General features: G+C 42.1%; 1 protein-coding gene across 4 annotated transcripts in view; it reads right to left on the bottom strand.

Moving 5' to 3' along the window:
* The window catches only part of RANBP17 (RAN binding protein 17), a 232,729-nt gene that overhangs the window by 9,281 nt on the left and 200,689 nt on the right, over positions 1 to 22,759 (bottom strand). For all 4 annotated transcript variants that reach the window (XM_079771004.1, XM_079771005.1, XM_079771006.1 and 1 more), the window contains one exon: positions 17,778 to 17,944. In XM_079771004.1, the coding sequence (XP_079627130.1) occupies positions 17,778 to 17,944 (167 nt within the window). The remainder of the gene's footprint in view (positions 1 to 17,777; positions 17,945 to 22,759) is intronic.

The raw sequence follows: 22,759 nt of genomic DNA, 5'->3' as shown, positions 1-22,759 counted from the left end.
GTTCTCAAAACATTCATTTGAATCATCGTTTATTGGGGAAAGAATTACCTGCCAGTCTCCTAGCTTATAAGAAAGAAGATAAAGTTGGAACGCAACTTCAGGATTAATTAATTGAGAGGACTGCATGCAATGTGTCTATTCTGAATGTTACAGCACACATCACAATGAAAACAGTTTTATTTTCCATGGTTGAAATAAATTATCATAAATAATTCATTTCGATGGCAGAGATGTACTGGAGAGCAAGAGCAACGAAATTGACTACACTGCACTGTGAGCCTCATTCTTGAATCTTCATTATCCATTGGAAACTTTTTACGAGAAGTAAATCATATTTCAAGTGGCTGCAGATCTCATAAAGCAGCTTGCTGCATTAAAATACAACCGGAGAACCCGGGGCCCTGCAAGGCTGCAGGGTTTGCCACTCAGCTCCAGCTGGGAAACTCTTACCCTTCTCCAGCTAACATCAAACAGAACACTTTCAATTTGATGTGAAAATTAAGCATCACTTGTCAAAAACATCATCTCCATTTCCTCTGGGTAGGAATGGTGGGAAAATGTAAGGAGAGGAGCAGCTTTCAACTCCAAAGTCATTTTCCGCTCCTTTTTATTCAAGTGAAACTTATTTCTATTTCTAGTTCACGGTCCCGTGTGAATGACTGGCCTATACTAGCCCCTGGGAGTCCCCAAATTAGCCAACAGGTGTGCGAGCTCCAGGGAGACTAACAAAGGCACAGGTGCTCTGGTTCTGTCTAAAAGGACCAGCCTATCTTCAGAGGATCTTTAACTTAAATCTTAACAAATGCCTAGAGCATCACCAGGGACGGAGGATCTATTCCAAACAGGAAATAAAAGGAGAAGAGGCAGGAGGCAGGGCTTGGCACGAGTGAGGAGCAATTAGCTCCTGTAGAGGAAGCTTCTGAGAGACCTTCTGAGTGGAAAGAAGTAGAGCTGAGGGCGAGGAGAAGACTGGGCTGAGTCCAGGTTATAAAAGGCCTTTCAGGTTAAATGCAGAGATGAGTTTGGGCCAGTGCATAAATGGGAGCTTTCAAAGGATTTTTGAATATTGATGAGGCTTTTGATTTGGAACAATAGAGGACGGGGAACTGGAGAGTGGCAGTTGCGGGGGGGGGGGGGGGGGGGGCGGGCGGGGGCAGGTGGAGGCAGAGAGCACGGGTGGCTCCCATGGCAGAAGTCCAGTGGAGAAGTGCTGGGGTCCTCGGCAAGACCGTGGTAGCGGACAGAGAAATGGTCACAGTTCTTGACTGCGTACCCCATTATTTCCTTCCCGAAGAAACATGACCTGACACTGAAGCTGCACACGAATCCTAAGCTTTAAGAAAGGGCCTCGAGTCCCAGGCAGCCGAGGGATGGACAAGGGGCTGGGCTAGGCTGCCAGCAGTGCGCCGGCGGTGGGGAAGCTGCGGTCCAGCAGACTCACAGGCCAACGATGAGTTTGGGGGATAAGGAGCAGTGACATAAAGCCCAAGCCGAGGACATATGTATGCATGACAGAGATGACGACAGGCTCATGTTGATGTGAAATGTTCAATGATAAAGTAAACCCTAACCGAGGCCATTCAAGCCCAGGGAAGGGAGGGGGAGCAGCATGCTCCTTTACTGAACAGCCATCACAACACGGCCAATGAACATCATATTTCACAACAGAACAACACAAGGCATAATGGCACGAGGGCATCTCCCGCAGTCATCAGAGCAGAGTGCAATGAATATTGTATCGCATAATAAATATATTATCCCTGCAGTAGGAGGTTCAGGGCTACACTGCCTCTCATCTATCACGTTCTCCCTGATTCCGTGAAGGGATTTGGTTAGATGGACATAAAACCCTTCATAACCAACAGGGGAGGATTATTTCACTCATCATGTTCAAAATGATTTGGTGTGGGGAGAGAAAGTATTTTTGTGGAAAATTCATGGGGCCCTCAGAAGCATTTTCCATTGAAGAGGAGTCTAGAGTTCACATTTAACCCGCAGAGGACGGCATGCCGCCTTTCAGGTTTGAGGGTTTTTATTTATAGTTGTCTAAATGGCATAGCAAGTCCTGGCCAAGAGGCTCGGAAGGTGATTCAATGTTACTGAGATTTGGAAGCTCTTTTGCCTTAATAATTACATAGGGATCCTAAGAAATGATAGCGACTAAGAGTGCTGGGAACCAAACCTCATTCCTTGATGCATTCAGACATTTACTGACCACCTACTTGGTGCCAGGCTCAGGGTCAGACCCTGGGGATGTACAGATTTGCAAGGCACAGCCCTCCAAGAGCCCAGTCAAGTAGAGGAGGAATACAGAGCATTTAAACAACGATAACACAGTATAGCAAGTGCCCCAAATATGTGCCAGCGCAGGAGGCTTTGAGAGACCGGAGGAGGCTGGCTGTGCCTGGGGTGGGGCACGTAGGGACATTGAACTTGTAGAGAATAAGCAAAGGTTGGCAGTCAGGTGGGAAGAAGGGCAGTGAGTGCAAAGGTTTGGAGAAGTGTTTGGGGGACCAGAGGCAGTTCTGGGGGGCTGGGGAGGGAGAATGGGGAGTGCTGGTGGCTGATGAGGGCCAGATCTTGTGAAGGGCCTTGTCGTGTGCTAGAACATGGACTTTGTCCTGCAGGAAATGGGGTCCATTCATGTTGAAGGAATCTTCTTGGCAGTGATGTGGAGGTGACGTGCAGTCCAACCATTCTCCAGAGGAGGCTTTCGGAAGCCTGGCTCAGCTGACTTCTTCCAAGAAGAGGCACCTTTTGGCTGTTCTGGGGCTGGGGAGCCACAGCCAGGTTGCCTGCCAGGCTCCTGTGCCCTGTCAGGATAGAGCTGGGCGCCTGACCTGCCGGCTCTGTTGCTGGTACCCTGGGAAATGGCACTGCCATTACTTCCCTTGGCCACAGCACATAACTTAATAGTGTCCCCTGTCAGGAATGGTTCTCTTTGTGAGAAAGCTTTTTATTGATGTTCAACCTTCATTTTCCCTTTCTTAATATTATCCCATTATGCCAATACTCCATTGTGCCATGCTAAGTAATTCCCTTTCCTCCTTGGCATTTACATCTTCCAAGTATTTATAGACTTATCAAATGCCCCATTTAGTTGTCACTTAGGCAGGCTATACATATTTAGCTTCTTTAATCTGGCCCCATAAGCCAGCCCTTCCATTCTCCTAAATCACTTGAGTTACTCTCCTCCAGGTCCTGTCAATTTGCTTCCAGCCTTTGTATTACAGGGGCTTGGGGAGAAGATGGGGCTGGGAGGGAGGCCTCGCTCTCTCTGTGGGATGAGAGGACAGTATCTGCATAGGGTGGGACTTCTCCCTTAAAGTGCAGACTCCCTAGAAGCAGGCCAGGCCTGCGGAGCGAGGAATCCTGCAACCATTTCAAATCAATACTCTATTCTTAGCTCTTATTAAGTGCTAGCTGCATACATGCAATGCATGCACTGAGCTCCTACTATGCGTCAGACACTGGTATAGAACTGAACAAAATGTGGTCCCTGTGGTCTTACATATATGGTATATGGTAGCCTCGGAATTTATTCACCTCTCATTGCCCACCCATCCAGTTGTTTCCTTCTCATCTTAATGGTCTCAGAGAAACGATCCCTAAGTGCACGAGAACTCTGACGGACACTTTAGTTCCCCGCGTGGACCTCCTCTGTGCCATCTGTACGGGATGCTGCAGAAGTACGGCACTAACGCAGTTCCTGCTTAGGGTTTTCGTTCTGGTGAGACTCTTTGGCACTAAGAGACTTCTCTTCAGAAGCTGCACTTTCCTTCGCTGTCCCTCCTGGCTGTTTATTTCCTGTTCTTTGCTCATATGACCTCAACTAAGTGTGCACATGAATGTTGTTCTCCACGGCGCCAGTGTTCCAGGTTATGGAGTAGGCTGAGTGGAGAGCTTGAAGGCAGTGAGTCTTGGCTCAAGTTTTGGGGAGTCTGGACTTCAGACTACAGGAGGGAGTAGGTCAGCTGCCTGATCCCGGGGACCAATTCAAGTAAGGTACAGAATTCGCTAGGCTGAGGTGCTGGTATCCTCAAAGAGGTGAAGTAACTATTCCAAGGACACAGGTCGGAAGCACTTAACTGGTATTCCAAGCCGGGTATGTGGGCTGCAAAACCTATCTGCTCTGATTGTTATAAGTAGAAAGTCCTTGCCTGGCTAGCTTCAAACCCAGGAACCAGGAGGTCATGGTTCCATTCACAGTCAGGGCACATGCCTGGGTAGCAGGCTCGATTCCCCAGTAGGGGGTGTGCAGGAGGCAGCTGATCAATAATTCTCTGTCATCGTTGATGTTTCTCTCTCTCTCTCCCTCTCCCTTCTTCTCTCTAAAATAAAAAAAAAATTTTTAAAAAAGTTAAAAAAAAATAAAGTAAAAAGTCCTCAACAAACATGGAGAATTTGCAATTATACAACTTTGAAAGGAGGATAGAATTCCCTCAGTCTGAAAACTCTGCGTCTATATTTTTCTAAGCATGACAAGGGAGACAGTTGGAACATGTAAGATCTCTTTTGGTTGCAAATCATACAAAGCAGGATGAACTCACAGAAGGTCGAGGATTAGGGAACCTGTACCCTGTTCTTCACACAGGGATCAGACGGCCATCCAATGAAGTCTTCCCTTACACACTATAAGTATAAGCTCACACCTGCCCCAAAGGCTACTATTAGTGTTGGTTAAACTTTCCCAGAGTTAAGACAGAAATGAGTATACCAGTAATTCACAGCTCCAGCACACTAATATACTTCGGCAATATTTCACATAGGTTACCCTTCAAGTATGTGAAAACAAGCAATAATTGTAAAATGAATAAATTATGCCATCATTAAACCAATCATTTTATAGTCTTCCATTCTTTCAAGCAATTCAAAGAGCTTCTCGTACCATTCATTCCCAATGCACTCAGAGAAAGAAGGCTGGAGGAACCCTGCCATTTACCTGCTGGACAGGGATGAATGGATAAGAAATGCCAGGCAGGAAGGAAAGGCTAAGGCCCTGGGAAGCCTGGTGTGGTGAAAACTGTGTACGATCTAGAGATAAGAAACCCCGCCTTCTATTCTAGGCACTGGTATTTACTGGCTGTGTGACTGTGGGCAAGTTATTTTGCCTCTCTAAACCTCTGCATACTTCTCCCATACAGGTACTGAGATTAAATTTGTTCATGTACCTATACTCCCAAGTTAAAAAATCTCCATATTGGCCCTACCTACTCACTAGGATAGAGACATTAGGTATGAAGACATTGCAAACATGCAAAGCATCACAGAGTTGATTTTCATTCTTGCCATTGCAAGGTGATGCCTGAGTATGCAGGAAGAATAAGTGTGAAAAAAATCAATTTTGGACCAAGAACCAAATCCACACCATGGCCCCACCCAGTCCAGAGAGTGTTTGTAACCTTGACAATGCTTATCACAGAAAGAACTCGGAGGAAGGCAGGATCCATGGATGGGACTATTACCATTAGGAAGACCTGAGTAATCTGGCTGTGATTTCAAAACCAAATCATTTTGTGAGATGAAGTCTTGGGTTGGGATTTCCTGGAAAGGGTACTGCTCACATTTATAAATATGAACAGCAGAGATAAGAACAGAGAGAACATTTGTTCTCCCTGTACCTTGTTCTTCACACAGGGATCAGACGGCCATCCAATGAAGTGTTCCCTTACATACTATAAGTATAAGCAAAAAGAAGTGACTGCTACCTGCACACTTTTGCAGACAAATTTGACATATTTACTGAATTCCCTCTTGGTTGAGTGAGTCTATACTCATTAGTTCATTTTGTCCTCACAACTTCCCTGAGTCAAGATTCTTGGCTGTGAGGACAGCAACTGCCACAGACAAAACTCAGGCCTAAAAGGGTTGACTTGAGGACCCCTGGGCCAGCAGAGCAGCCGGGCCTCTGAAGGGCTTAGAACCAGGGAGGAGAAGCTGGCAGGATCTCTGTCTCCCTCTGGAGCTGCCTGTTTCCCATTGAGATTCTCAGCAGGCCTGCCTTTCTCTCTCGCCATAGACTGGCTACTTCTCTGAGCATGTGGCAAGGAACTGGCAGCCCATGGCTCTCGATTTTTCAAGTCTTCAACTCAGGTGAAGATTAGAGGCTGACCAACACTTTATTTTATTTTAATTTTTTATGACCAATACTTTAAATGCCAACTTCTAAATCCAAGGAAGACTAATTGAGGCAGTTTAGACAAGGGTTTATCTCTTGTCCACTCAGTTTCCAAAAAAAAGGGTCCTCAGATTAATCAAGAATATATGGATGAATGACTATTGTGTCTCCCATTGCCTACCCTCCATCCCCACCAATCCTGTTTCTAGTCCATTTAAAAGTAGCACCACAGCATGGTTGAGAGCACAGGTGCTGCTGCTTATTAGCTGCAGGACACTGGGTGAGTTACCTCACTTCTTAGAGCTGCAATTATCATAGTTTGACTATAAAATGGAGATAAATATCTGCCTCACAGAACAGTGGGGCTTAAATAGAAATATGTATGTGTGTGTGTGTGTGTATAGAAATATGTATGTGTGTGTGTGTGTGTGTGTGTGTGTGTGTGTGTAAAGCACTTAGGACACAGGCCTGGCATATGATAATTATCGGTACTCCTTTTTCATCACCGTCATTCACTGTCATAATTCTGTTTGAGTCTCAGGTCGCCCTCCCATAGTGACCTCTTAGGTCCTGGAAACCCTGCAGAAAACGAGGCTTCTGTTACAGGATGGAGGAAGAGTCTAGATCTTCCAGGAGGTGTGCAGGCCCTGCCACTCTGCAGGGTAAGGTAAGGAAATACTCCGAACCCAGTGTGTTCTGGTTAACAGAGTCAGCCTCTCTGTGACCCCCATGCAAGTTTAGGGTTCCTCTGGTGAGCCCTGGACTAGCTCGGGTGTGACTCAAAGATGATCCCAGGCAGCACCTTCCCTCCATCCCCCCTATTACAGAAACGCCGCTTAGAGTAGAAAGACTGCACTAGGATTAAAACTTGGGGGTGCAGATAAAATCCCAGGTGAGTTCTGATTGTGAAATGCGGATGAATGCTGCTATCTGTGCTGTCAGCATAAAAAGGCAGTATCATCCGAGTTGCTTTCTTTTTCTGAGAATTCTTTAAAAATAAAAACCACTTAGAGTCAGCAGACAAAAGTGTCCCTTTAGAACATAAATTGTTAAACATTTCCCCAGAGCTGGTGTCAGTATTTAATCTATGGATTAGCAATTTTCCTTGCAGAGGCTTTAAAAAAGGTAACATTTAGTGAACTTTTTTTTTATCCTTAATTTACAGTGATAGCCAATTATGCCAACCACTATTAATGAAAAGGCTAAAAACCATCTAGCTTGCCATTCGCCATTCTGGTGAGAGTGTTGTAAAGCATGCCTAATTACTCCTGGGCCAAGCCTATGTCCAACTCTGCTTTTTCCTTATGAAATGTCCATCTGCTTTACATGAGTGTGAAGGAAAAGGTATGGCCATTGTTCACTTTTTACAACTCCTTTGATATTCTGAGAGCATTTGCCACGGACTAATAGCAAAACTGACTGTGCTAAACTGTAGATAAAAGAATGATGACAGATTGCAGCCCCTTTAATTCATAAAGAAAAACACTTGGAGCCCCTGGGAATGCCACAGCCAGCCACTGGCACCCAGTGGCTTCAAGCAAAGTCACAAACTACTTCCTATTTTTTAGATTAAACACAAAGGTTAATGGACATGTGATCTATTTATTTCAAATTCCCCTTTTATCAAGAGTGAGCTCTTTTTTTCGCTCCTTGGAAAACATTATAATTTCCCTCTTCTATAAATATACAAATATAATTGTAAAATGACATCATTCTGTTTTCATTTAATTACTCCTGAAATGCTTTCTAGTTAATATTCATTACGCAAAAGCTAATTTAAAAGAGAAAGAGATGCGACTTATTCAAAAAGATGTACTGTCATTCACAGCAATAGTTATCTAATATACAGAAGTTAATAAAGCAGATTAATCTACAAGTCCCTTTAAGCCATTCTTGAGTTTTGAACAACTGCCTCTTTGACCTTTCACCTTCACGCTGTGCACCAGTAGCAGGTGCCAGCTGTACAGAAATTATGGCTGTGCATTTGAAGGCAAAATCTTTTCTTACTTTGCTTCTGACCAGCAGCTGACCCTGTAGGAGTGATTGTTTCGGTGCCGGCCTAAAGGCTACATAAACCAGGAGCAGATAAACAAAAGGCTACATATACCAGCTGCCTTGCCTAAGGGTACCATCCTAGGCTGACACCTCCACTCCTTCCCCAGCGTTCCAAATCGCTCCTTGTTTGTTTCCATACGTGCATTTCATCCTGGTTATTTTGTGCAAGGGGTGGGCGTAGGAGAAAATCCCCTAAACAACAACAACAAAAACCCATCCCTTCCCTCGAACTTGACTTCTGAGTATTCCATGTCAAACTGTGCCATTATGATGCTAATCTAGGTCTGATTTAGCAACTTTAATAAGAGGCTAAACCCTCTTGTAATTAGATAATAAAATTTTATTATGTATTTTAATATTAAAAGTCTTAAAATCAAACTCTTCAAATTATACACTGGTATAGAACTAAGGTACTTAAATATCATAGCCCCAGAAAATGGGTACCCGAAAAAGCACATTGTGGCTAATTTTTCATTCTCAGAAATGTAAACATGGAATTCCTATGTGGTGGCAGCGAAAGCTCCAACACTCTTAATTATGTGCAGGGAAGAATGAATCTATTCAAGGATGAAGCACACTGTACCATTTCCAGCAACAGCATGAGATGGCTCTGACAGTTATTTCTTGGATACAAATTACACAAGTATAAAAACAATCCCCATAATGATTAAATGCAGTTATGTACATAGGAGAATACCAGTGCAAATGGTAACATATTTAAATGGTTTTCCTTCATTAAAAAAATTATATATGATATTAAACCATCAATCACTGCTGAGGCACAGGAGTTTAAATGTATTGTCACTGGTTGAAATAAATGGCTTGGAGACTGAATTCTGGCTCACTCAATATGGTGTCTTTGCTGTTGCTTAGTCACCCAACTCTCTGCTGGTTTGGGCTACATCTGGTGGATTCCATCCCTTTCAATTAATAAGGCGAGTTACGCTATCAATGGATTACATCTTTAAACTGTGCTTGGAGGTAGAAAAATACATGTCCTAGTAAACACACACAAAAAACCCCCTCTCTGTTCTGTTAACCATTTGGAACTATATTTGACATATTTATTTCTTTCTTCACCCATGTTTAGAATGAAATTTTCTTGTGGCATTTCAGCAGGGTAATTATATAGTATATAATGATATTCTACTAGTATACTGATCTTACCTTAGCATTACCATTTAGTTTAGTATGTAGTAAGTAGTCTATGGCCACACCAGATTTGATACCTAAAGTCACCGCCTGCAGATTGCACTTCTGATATCAAATGTTTTGGTTAGTTTTGCAGACAGTCATTGACTATCACCAGGTGCCAAGGTGCGGGGACAAGTATTAAGATAGTGATGATCGCCGAAACCGGTTTGGCTCAGTGGATAGAGCGTCAGCCTTCGGACTCAAGGGTCCCAGGTTCGATTCCGGTCAAGGGCATGTACCTTGGTTGCGGGCACATCGATGTTTCTCTCTCATCGATGTTTCTAACTCTCTATCCCTCTCTCTTCCTCTCTGTAAAAAATCAATAAAATATATTTTAAAAAAAAAAGATAGTGATGATCTTCGGGGAAAACAAAGTATCCTGTAAAGATAGGGTGTTACGGTTATAACACTAATTCGATGATTTATTAATCAAGAATGGTTTTCTATTTTAACTGGATTTTGTGTTTTAAAGTATCATGTTTTGGTTACAGTTGAAATAGTCATTCAACAAATAATTCTGTGATAAAAATAAAATCAAAGTGGCAAAAATATGGTTCATAACAAAGGATTTGGACTAAAATCCTCTTTCTACAGATGGATAGACAAATAATTTATAATATCATGGATAAGATGCCATTTAAATGAAAAAGAGTTTTTAATATCATAAACTTTAGTTTTCTAAACTGATCTGTAGTGTGGGTGGTTACAGATTAATCATTCCTAAGACTTTTACTCCCTTTTGGACTTTTACTACCTGGCTGTTACATAGACGCTTCTATCCAGCCCTGGTTCTTTTTGATATTCTGAATAATTAAGATTGTATACTCTCTCTCTCTCTCTCTCCCCCTCTCTCCTTCCCACCCTCCCAAACTGAAGTTAATTTGTGCCTCAAACAAATTTGGTTATTTTGAATATAAGATTTCTGAGAGGTGTTCACTGAGTTTCATTGCCTGTTTATTGCATCCCTTCTGTATACAAAATAACTGCATCCTTTTAAAACAACTAATCAAAAAAGTGTGCTTCCAAAATTATCAAAACATCAGAGAGAAATAAAAACAGCATTGCAGCAGTGCCACATGAAATGGTGTGAGAAGGACAAGGGTCCCTGCATTGGGAAGTCTCATAGTTTTGAAATTCTCTAGGATTATATAGCCCAGAGATGGAAAAATGGTAACTGGGCATATAGTACTGACCTGCAGAGTACATTGATTTTTAGGGAGAGTAGAAGAGAGAGGGAAAAACAGAGGAACATCAATGTGAGAGAAACACATCGATTGGTTGCCTCCTGCATGAGCCCTGACCAGGGAGCCTAGGCCAGGGAGGAACCTGCAACCAAGGTACGTGCCCTTGATGGAAATCAAACCCAGGACCCTTTGGTCCATAGGCCGATGTTCTACCCACTGAGCCAAACTGGCTAGGGCTAGTGGCCTATGTTTTAAAATCTGGATTTCTGGCTTCTCTTGGAGGGGAAATCTCAATATATCTGGCAACACTGAGTCTTACCGTCTCACGGGAAAGCAATCCGCTGGAGCTGTGGATGCTGCCCCCTTTAGACAGGGATGTGTACTCAACTCAGGTTTTTCCCAGGCCACTCATCCAAGGTTTCTGCTTGGTTCTAAGGCATCTTAGATTGTCAAATGGAAAGGGGAGGAAGAGGGAGGCTCGGAGGAACCCATGTGTGAGTTTCAGTCTTTGTAATGTGAAACGATCTAGGAATGACCTTCGATAGAGCTAAAGGTACTCAGTGGTAGAAGCTTTCTTTAGAAAAGAGAAGCTGTCTATAACCAGAAAGAGATGAAAAATGGCATTCTCTACTGATGAATCAGTGATAAAAATCAGGACGCAGCGTAGGGATGTGCTGGGAATGGGGGCTGGATGCAAAAAACACTAGTTTCCCAAATTCATTTCACAGCTGCCATATTGATTCCACCCTCGAAAAATCAGGTTAGAGTGAACCTCAGGAGCCTCCTCAAAGGCCTTAAAGGACCGTCACAAAGGACCAATGAGATGTTACACTACCAGACTCTGGTCTTCTCAAGGAGACAGCTTACTAAATGCTACACCCTCAGTGTCTGGCTACAGAATCAATGATGGGGTCTGGGTGTAACAGAGAGAGGAAGCTGCTAGTCTGCCTCGGTGGTGGGAGTCCGGGCTTTCTGTACCAGCTGGCAAAGCAAACTTCCTCTCCCTTGCCCGCTGCCTCTTTGGGTCACTGCCCATCTGTTTCGTCCCGGCTGCAGCACAAAGTTAAGGTATAGGATGACTGCTCTAAATCACTCTACCTTAAGGATGGCCCCGGTGGGACTACTGGAAGCTCAACTTGCCTCATTGCAAGTGCCTAAGATATACATACTACTTCAGATTTGTCACCCACCAACTATCACTTTGTGGTTAAGCACATGAACTCTGGAGTTAAACAGAGCTAGGCTAAAGTTTTAGTTTTTCCACTTACTGCCTACCTTGGGAAAGTTACCTAATCTCTTTGTGCCTCAGTTTCCTTATCTGTAAAATGGAGATCATGTCATAGAAATACTATGATGACAAAATCAGATTAAATGCTTAAGTAAAGAGCTTAAGCTAGCGCCTGCACATACTAAGCACTTACATTTTGCCAATATCATTTTTTCCTAGAAATAAATACATAGTATACACAGAGGCTGCTCACAGCAGAATTTGCAAAAAACAACTGCGTCATGACATGTGAGGTCCTATTTTCCACTTTTGCTGTCTAATGACCTATCCCTTGCTTCCTTTAAACCTTTTCAAACCATGCTATCCTGATTGTCTTGTGAATGGCCTGTCAGTGTGTGTTTCTGATATCAATCTACTGCCATATTTTTTATAATAAAGTTGCAAATCAACCAGACTGAGCTAATGGGTCATGTGGAGGGCACACTTTCTATTTAGGGTTCACTAGAATGTCTTTAACAACATTAGAAAATCTGGCTAATTATTTTTTAAGAGGCTAAGAGACATGAATATATTTCATCTGCTTAAGTGTTTCCCACTGTGAGAGTCTTGCTAAGGTTCTATAGGCCAAATCTCAACATCAGTTAAATATGCGGCTGCACTTTCCCCTACTTACTATTATGGAATGGAATCTTAAGTATGAAAGATGTCTTGTATAGTATGTCAAAATGTTGAGCAATATCGTTTCAATCTAAACACAGAAATGAAAAAAGAGCAGATGATTTCCCTTTTGCTGTAATTCACTTTGGGATGTATGTCATAAAGAGCACTATACAAAAGCAATTTTCATTGATTGACTGACTGATTGAGGAAAGGGTGAATGTTCTTTCAGTTTATGTCCCTACTGAAGTATGATTCTTATAGCTCCTGACAGCTCTTCACAATTTGTAGTTAAATGCCAGGTTAGTGCAAAAAGAGAGGTGGGGGGAGGGCGGAAGGGAGAGATCATAATTAGAACATTTTTTGGTTTTTGGTACTTAAGCCAAATAGTTAAATAGATGTGGGTAAGATAAATTCAAAACTAAATGTTCTAATTCCCCCATTCAACGTATTTAGAGTTTAGAGAATATAATTGCTAAAAAGACCTTGTTAATACCAGGTAAGTCAATTGCAGAATCTAATCAGTAACACTGCTGCTCACACAGTCCTTGTTCTACTTCTGTGGAAGGCACTGCTCTTAGTTTAAACAGAAATTCTTACTTACAGAAGCTTTCAGCCTCAGTGTTCTATTCTGATTATCTGGAAAGAAATTAGTCACGTCTTTGAAGTGCCCCTATAATTCTATAAAACTCACTCCCTCATTTACCAACTTGGGCAAATCTTCCTTCCACTCTGTGAGATAACTAAATAAATGCTGACCTATGGGTTCTGGATGGAAACACTTAACATGACTAGTGATAAAATGGAAACAATTTCACAGAGAAGTTTGATCTTAACAGATCAGTGCCTACTCACTGTTCCATTGGCCTGTTCTTAAAATTTTGGTTTATCTTTCTAATGACATAAAAACACATAGGGGATTTTTTCTTTTTAAAAAAATATATTTTTATTGATTTCAGAGAAGAAGGGAGAGGGAGAGAGAGGTAGAAACACCAATGATGAGAGAGAATCATTGATCAGCTGCCTCCTGCACATCCCCTACTGGGGATCGGGCATGCAACCCAGGCATGCACCCTTGACCAGAATCGAACCTGAGACCCTTTGGTCTGCGGGCTGACCTTCTATCCACTTAGCCAAACCAGCTAGGGCAAGGGATTTTTTTCTTAATATGTATAAACTGGGTTTTTCTCAATTGTTAAGTCAAAACAATGCTGGTTAGACAATAATTCTTACTTGAAATAGAGCCACTTAATTATAATGCATCTTCAAATGGACTACATTTAATGCTTGCAAAGTTAGATTTGTTTGCAACATATGATAGATGGCTTATTTGGAAAATGTTTTTAAAAACATTGAAGATCTAAAGCCACATAGCAGGTCAAAATAAACACATTTAAGGTGAGAGGCACTTAAAATGTCATTCCCAGGCTGCTGCACACAAATGGAAGGCCTATTAAGATGCTAGAAAACCCTTTAAGTGGGTTCCTGCTTCATTTGCTCTGGAAGCTTCAGGAGATAACTTTTGCAATTTGGAATTGACACTACTCATGCAATTATGCTTCCAGCAATATAGATCCAGGTTGGGGGGAAAAACAACTCAAACTAGTAAATAATTGCAGTATCATTGCATCAGTTTAGTTTAAAGAGCTGACAAACCCTCTCTAAACTCCAAGCACAATTAGTCATTAGGGTCTAGTTTTTCAGCACTGTTAAGCAATTTGTAACCCATTCCTTTTAATAGGGTTAGGCATTACTTAACGGACACAGATGTCTTGAAAACTGAAACCTCCAGTTATAAAGCAGCAACCTTGTTCATTACCTCCTGTGATAGGCAAATCATCTATAAAATCAGCATTTAATGGGCGACCAATGAATAATCAATGGCTCACTTTTCATCTGAGTGTGAAAATGAGAATAATCTAATACAAAGTCCCTCTGGTAAGAGGCTGAACCTTGGGTTCTGCTGCTCTTCAGGGCTGATTTATAAGGTCTTGGGAAGATGATGTAAACAGATGATCAATGGGACCCACCCTTGCTCATAATAACCCCCAACTGGCCCACTCCCTCTTTTCCAAGTCCATCCCTTCAGGCTATGAGCTCTGTCCAGCTAATTCTTCCCACTCCTCCTGCCTGCTGCTTTTACTCCGGCCATCCGTTCAGTCAGCCGACTCAGAAGTAATTTTATACGCAGCAGAGAGCGGGTGGAATTGATTTTTCACTCAGTGCTCAGTTCCCATCTGAATAATTATCAATTTTACTGCCTCATAAAGGGAAGAGTCAAAATTTCAAATCAATTCAAAAGAGCTTTTGAGATGACAGAAACTGTGCATAGAATAGAGGTCAAAGTTGTCAGTGACCTAAGGAGATGATGTCAGATAGTACTATGCCCAATAGTTGACATCAGAGGCACTCAAGATGATATAACCTAGTGCTAATGCAAATCATATTTATGCTGACTACCAGATACCAGTCATTAATATTTAAAATGCTATCTGAAAGCCTACATTCCAAATAAATAGAATGTATTCCACTGTTAATAAAGATATATCACTACTTAGTCATACACTATAAAGTAAAGGATTACCAAGTATTATTAACACAGAAATTACTTAAACTAACAAATGCATGGTAATTCTGAGTAAAGACAAACTTGATTGTCTCCACACAACCATGTTACTTGCTCTGCTGTTGGACAGTACTTGTCTAAGGCCACAGCCTACTGATTTTTGCTAAAATTTTCCAACTTAAAAGTTTCTGCCAAAGCTTATAGGACAATATTGTGACCATGGCTGAGTGCTGGCAGGAGGGATTTGGTGGTGCACTTGTTGCCTGCCATGGTGGGGTGGGGGCTGGGTCTGATCCCTGGCCAATCCATGGGTATTTATTTTCTCCATTGGCTACAGGCTCTAAGTCTGTGGTTTTCAACCTACTCCTTGCAAAACACCTGAGGGCTATGACACACTCCCAATAATGTCAGAGGCTTCTGCAGTTGGGTAGGCAGGGAGTGGGGAGTAGAGGTACACCCAACTCTTGATAGAATGTATATTTTGAAAAGGCAGTCCAATTGAATCTGTAATCTTATCCCCACCAACTAGTCCCTTGAAAACCAAAGGTATAAGCAGCGAGGACTTGGGCTTTTGAGACAAACAGACCTTAGTTCACATTCCACTTTCCAGTTAATCTCTCTGAGCCTCAATGTATTCATCCGTAAAATGGGGATGATGATATCCACATTTCAGGGTTGTTGTGGGAGTCTAAAAGAGAAGACTCCTCTAAAAGTCCTCTTCTCCTATGTCACTCTGTCATCACTATATTAATCAAATTCTCATAGAATTGGTTAGTTACCTGTCTCTGTTCCATCTGACAGGAGCCTTTTTAAGGAGTGAAATTATGTCATATGAGTCTTTCTTAAAAATCCTCACCCGAGGACGTTTTCCCACTGATTTTTAGAGAGAGTGGAAGGGAGGTGGAGAGACAGATAGAGAGAAATATCGATGTGAGAGAACACATCGGCTGGTTGCCTCCAACACATGCCCTGACCAGGCCAGGAATTGAGCCTGCAACTGAGGTGCCTGCCCTTGCTCAGAACTGACCCCGAGAGCTGTTAGTCCGAGGGCCGACCCTCTATCCACTGAGCCAAACTTCCAGCCAGGGCTTATGAGTTAATCGCTCTTGTTCCTTGTACATAGAAATTCCTCAATAAATGTGAGTTATCTTCGACTATTTACTGAATCACCAACATGTAATAATTCCAGGGTCATACCAAATAGTTATAGGCCTACACCCCTTTACTTAGTTACACACAATCTTAATTACACCCCTCCCCACCAGGAAAATAACTGGTTAACTGAGACCTCACCACAAATATAGTTCACATAATTTCATTTAAATATTGGCAAAAATTAACAGCCAGGAAGAAAATCTCTTCTATGGCTGCTGTCGCATCCTATTTCAAGAGTGACATTTTCTATTGATTGCAGGAAACTTCTTTGCTGGTTAATGACCATATTAAAGCATTTACATTTGCAAACCAGACTATAATGGAGATAATTTGGCAAAATAAATAAACTAGAAGCATTATAAAGATATCATTTGCCAAATCTGGTAAAACTGGAAAATATCATAGTGATGGTATTTCCATACAAAAATGTCATTATTTTTTTTTGAAATATTTCTAGCATGTATATTTCTTTTTTTTTTTTCAAATATATTTTATTGATTTTTTACAGAGAGGAAGAGAGAGAGATAGAGAGACAGAAACATCGATGAGAGAGAAACATTGATCAGCTGCCTCTTGCACACCCCCTACTGGGGATGTGCCCGCAACCAAGGTACATGCCCTTGACCGGAATCGAACCTGGGACCCTTGAGTCCGCAGGCCGACGCTCTATCCACTGAGCCAAACCGGTTTCGGCATGTATATTTCTTTTTATGCATGCTATTACTGTGATTTGCAGAAGTGAGTTTTTAAAAACAATATCAAACTTGGACCTAACACATATTAGCCCATCAGAAAATACATTTTACAATAAAGAAATTGTGACTTTATTACTTATTATTAAACTAGAGGCTTGGTGCATGGATTTGTGCACTGGTGGGGTCCCTCGGCCTGGCCTGTGGGGATCAGGCCAAAACCAGCTCTCTGACATCCCCCAAGGGGTCCCGGATTGTGAAAGGACGCAGGCCAGGCCAAGGGACCCCACCAGTGCACGATCGGGGCTGGGGAGGGACTGCAGGAGGGCTTCAGGGCGTGTCTGGCCCCGTCTTGCCCAGTCCCGATCGGCCAGACGCCAGCAGCAAGCTAATCTACCAGTTGGAGTGTCTGCCCCCTGGTGGTCAGCGCACGTCATAGTGACTGGCTGAACGGTTGGACACTTAGCATATTAGGCTTTTATTACATTGGATGCTCCTGGTAATGTGACCTATCTGAATTTTGATTTCTCATCTTAAAATGGGAAAAATACCAACCATGACACAATGAATGGCATGTTTCCAGGGACTGACTGGGAGCCCAGGTAATGGTAGCTTCCCAAAGTATTCACAGGGCAAAGTTATGATGACATTATTTGAGGCTCCAGGAAGAAATCAGAGGTTGACCATTTCTAGCTCTGGCTTTTCCCCTCCCAGGCCTTTGGAAGAACTAGCCTCTTTCTGAATGCTGGCCTCACTGAGGGGAGACTGGGTAGTCCTAAAGCTGGTGCAATATCCTACCTTCAGGGAAAATACCTAGGGAATAACTGGTAAGGAATCTCGGCATGACTAGGTGTTCTCAGAGATATTCAGGGGCCAGGCTGGCTTTTAGGAAACTGATTCTTAAGCCAGGTGACCGACCACCAGTTACCTGCTGCAGGACATCCGGGTTCTGCTGCATGAAAAGTAACAGCCTCTGGCCGGCCTGGGTGGCCTCTCTGCAGCGGAGTGGCTTCTTGCCCTCTTTTGCTATGTGCTTGAAGAGGTAGGTGACGATGTAGTCCAAACTGGTACAGCAGCTGGAGGAGACAACTGTATCTGTTCAAATAACGAGAATTCATGTGCATTACTGAAGCGTTTGTTTCATCTGATTCATTACAATGACTCTGTTAAAAAAATCACCTTCTAGTTTCAAAGCATTTTTATCAAACTGTAAATTCCTGAGGGCAGGTATTTGGCCTTGCTCATTCTTTCAACCCACTGTCCACTGTGGGATGTGGCAGAGATACGTGAGGAAGTGCATGAGTCCTGGGTAGAACTGGACAGAATTTCCCACTGGTGATCTTCAAGAGCCTCTGTTCAATTCAGTGACTTTAATAACTATCTACGTGGTGCAAAGTGCTCTGCTTCGGGGGAAACACCTGATGCCAAAGAGGTTGTGTTTAATATCTAAGTCACTGCAACAGCATGCTATGTGAGATGAGTGCCACCCCACTGGGAGGGCTGTGAGGGAGACATCACCGGATGGGCATCAAGGGGAGTGTGGGTAAGGAGGTGGCACCTGAGATGGGCTTGGCAAAGTTATTCTAGTTAGACACGAGGAAGGGCATTTTTCCTGTAGAGAGATTACCACCAGGTACATATGTGGTAGAAAGGTATGGATTTTGGAGCCAGACAGCTCTGGTTTCAAATTCCATATTTTTCAACTACTTGTTGTATTGTTACTTTGAAAGAGGCACTTAACCTTTCTCATCATTTGTAAGATGTACTGCGGAGCTGAATGAGAAGAAAATAACTAGTCTCATCACAACAGCTGGTATTTTTTGAGACTTACTGTGTTAGTTACACGGATTATTACTGTTAATCCTCACATCAGCGTTATAATAGTTGCTATTATTATCTCCATTTACAGGGGAGGACACTGAGGGAATAAGTGACTTGTCCAGTGACACAGAGCTACATGATTGTGGAGCCATAACAGGAAAATAGACAAGGAGGAACTCTGGATCTATGCTCTTAACCACTAAAATTAAGTAGATATTAAGCAAAATTGGGTATTAAGGAAGCTATATGTAAGCATCAGCACCTTCCGAAATCACAAAGGGAACTCAGGCTGCCCTCAAGGTGAAAGGGGAGGGTGTGCTGAGAGAGCAGGGCTTTCAGTCTGAGTGAAAGAACGTGGAGGGGAGTCAGAGAAAGAAGTTTGACAAAGAAGGTTCGTATCTTTCTTGAGGACATCCGATAGTGGGCTGAGACATTTACATTTAATCTGAAAGGCAACAGAGGTGTTATATTTATTATTATTCTTTTTTAAAATGTATTTTTATTGATTTCAGAGAGGAAGGGAGAGGGAGAGAGAGATCGAAACATCAATGATGAGAAAGAATCATTGATCGGCTGCCTCCTGCACACCCCCATCTGGGGATTAAGCCCGCAACCCGGGCATGTGCCCTTGACTGGAATCGAACCTGGGACCCAAACTGGCCAGGGCAACAGAGGTGTTATTGAAGTTTGTTTTTTTAAGCAAGAAAGTGACAAGATAGAACAACCATTTATTGAGTATCCTTTGTACACCAAAATGATCGTTTCATGAACTTCTAAAAACCACTTTGTATATAGTAGGTGTTATTTGTATTTTTCAAATGAGAAAAATGAAGCCCAGAGGTTAAGTAGATTACCCAAAATTCATGGTTTTGATTCAGAGTGTGACACTGTCCTGTTTTTGGCTAATGCTAACATATGGACATGATCCCAGGGAGTTGATGATTAGTGACAGGAACAGCCACAGAAACAATTGAAAACATTATGGCACTCAGAAAACGGCAACGTGGTGGACTCCAAAGAGTTGACTGGGAAAGTAGGGCTAGAAGCAGCGGATTATCAACTTCCTAAGGCAATAATTTCTTACCCCTTTTGTTCACCTCCGAGGTTCTGATACACGTGTGAGCCTGCCACAGATCTGAGGTGAAATATTAGCTGAATTGACTGAAGAATGGATACGCAAAACTAATCTGAGAAAGTTTTTTAGGTCTTGAGATGTGTTTAGTAATAAAACCTACAGTTGATACAACGCTGCCAAGTTTTGAAAAACAAATGTATGTATTTAAGATCGAGCACAACACTGGTAGCTGATGCAGGATCACAGGGGTTGAATGAAAGTCTAAAAGATGGGCCTGGACAATAGATTTGGGAACCTGTGGAGCTATAGGCTTTTAAGAAAGAAGCTTTTTTCCCTCCTAAAGCTATGGCATTTGATTGATTGATAACTAATTAACTGTTTACCTCTCCCCACCAATTGGGTTACTTTGCAGAAAAGGGAGTTTGGTTTCATAACCCTGAGCAGTAATATAATGTAGCGGAAAACATCTAGGCCCAAGAGTCAAGCACAGACTTGTTGAGTCTGGTTGTTTTTTTCTTTTCCTTTACATTTCTGCCTTTGAAGTCCTAACCATGAAAGTAAATGGGTTAAATAACTTAACATCTACAAAAGGAAGCAAGCAGGAAATAGATATGGTCCCCTCACCAGTGGAGAGCAATATGCCATCACTCATACAAAAATTAGAAAGACTTCACATAGATTTGGTGACCACATGCCATGCAGGTTGCATTAAAAGGTTCTAATCTACTGAGTCAGCTATGAAAAAGCCAGGTAAACACTTTAGACACAAAGGTTGGAACATACATCCCTGCAGTAAAAGCAAGCTGATTTATGGGTGGGGACTCAGAAAGGATAAATGTTATTTCAGGGTAGAATGAAAAGTGTGGAATCAGAAGGATCGAGGGCATTTGATCAAAAACAGAATGAACAGTGCTGAGGACTATGTATTATTATCAGTTTTCTTTATTTACAGCTCAAGCTACTGCATGAGGCTCAAAAAATGAAACACTCTTGACACGAAAGAAGTCATGAGTTTTCATATTTTGTTCTAGTTCTTGGTGTTTAGAAACTTTTAAGGATTCATCAATAATTTAGACAATTTTAGATATAATTTTAAGCCTACCAGGCATGTGTCTTCTGAAGTAACTTGTTTGGCACTGAGAACAACCCAATGCTCCTTTTCTCCTGCAACTGGTCTCCACGGGAAGCGCATGCGTCATTAATAGCCCTCCTGCTCCCTAGGACCCATCATAGAAAGCTGTGCCGAAAAGTCAACTGTGTAGGGAAGAGTTGCTTAACTGAGAGTCAGAAGAAAGATAATAGGACTGAGCTGAAATATGGCTTTGACTCAAAATTTCTCACCATAGCAGAAGGGTGTTTGAAGGTCTTGGAAAAATATGGTGTGAAAGGCAATTTCAGAAATAAAAGGCCTATTTGAGGGTCGGAGTGGTTTTGGAAACAGGGAGGTCTAGATTTCAATCTCTATTTTCTAGATGTTTGACTTTAGAGAGCTTCAATTTGCACCTCTGCAAAATGTGCTTAATACCAAGATTTTCCTTCTCGCTTATTTGTTTTCCTGGCTATTTCAATCCCTTAAATACCAAGCCTGTCATTCTAGGTAGCTAATCCACAGCTTTCTTCTCTTTAGCATGTTTTTGGTAAGGGAAACATGTACAAGGTCTCCAAGTCTCTAAATTATTTCCTGAATATTTCACTCCCATATTACACTCATACATACAATTTAGTCCATCCAATTCAAGAATGTGGTCAAAATAATAACACATTCTATTGATTAATATTCAACATTTTAGCTCTGGCGGTTTCCAGTTGGTTCACCTTTTCGGCTGCCCTCACCTTTCCTTTCTCTGCCTTTGCGCCTTCCTTTACTTCTTGGAGTGCACCCCTATCCCCGCCACTTCTAAAGAAGCCACACTTAATCATTCTCTATTCATGATCCCATTTAAAATCTTGGTTTAGTGCGTATCATGACTTGACATTTTCATGTGTGTATTTATTGTTATCCCTCCCCGTTAGAAGATAAGCTTCCCCTGAGGAGGGACCTTATCTGTCTCCTTCCCTTCGGTGGTGCTAAGGTCTAGAATAGTACCTGGTACACAGTTCTGTGCACAATTGATAATGAGTGAGTGAATGCGTTGAGAGCAGCTTTGTGTAAGCCCTGTGCTTGGTCTCTGTATAAAAGAGTATGGGGGTGGCGGTGCTGGTGATGGTAGATGGGTGATTAAAAGTATAGAAACTATAATTACTTTTCTTATTGCCCTTTACCTTTCCCCACATTATAGCTGGCCCGGGTTAAAAATGCTAATGAATGATGACTAACTAAAATTTTTTAACATCCTGCTAAGCAAGTCACTACTCTATCACTGATTCAACTTTTTGTACCTCCCTTTCACTTTCTCCATTGAAGCTATAGTAGAAGTGAAACCTACTTGTAATCCAAACAATACCTATAAATGTCTCCTTGCAAATTTATTATTGTTGGAAAAGGAGAAAGACAAGTGGTTACTTTCAACATCTAAATAGTTCTTTCTTAAAAGACACAGAACACAATTCACCTGCCAGTTATCCAACGGTTACAATGCCATTTTGCAACAATACAAGAGATTGAAGATAAAATCACGAATACAAGGAAAACCATTTTTACCAGGCATCTAGCCACCGAAACTGTGACTTTTACCAGGTACATCCAGCAGGGTGGCAGATGAAAAGAATGAGTGAGTTTTAGTTAGAAAGACTCCTCGATCAGGTACTTATTAGTTGTATGACCTTAGGCAAATTGTTTCACCTCTCTGAGCCACAGTTTACCATCCACGTAATGAAAATAATCTTTTCTAATTAATTCACTCAATTAATACTTAGTGAGTACTTATTAGTGCCAGGCACTGGGAAAGTCTGATCAAGACGGTTCCTCTCCTTCAGAAGCTTGCAATCAAGTAGGAAATAAGGACAAACAGTGCAATTAGAGTATCTAACCTAGTTGGTCAGTAGATGGTTCTGAGAAGGAAATGAAAACACCT

Source organism: Cnephaeus nilssonii (assembly GCF_951640355.1).
Source record: "Cnephaeus nilssonii genome assembly, chromosome: 5".
In the NCBI taxonomy this organism is placed as follows: domain Eukaryota; kingdom Metazoa; phylum Chordata; class Mammalia; order Chiroptera; family Vespertilionidae; genus Cnephaeus; species Cnephaeus nilssonii.
The sequence above is the reverse complement of the archived record's forward strand: the minus strand, read 5'-3'. Positions and strand labels throughout refer to the sequence as shown.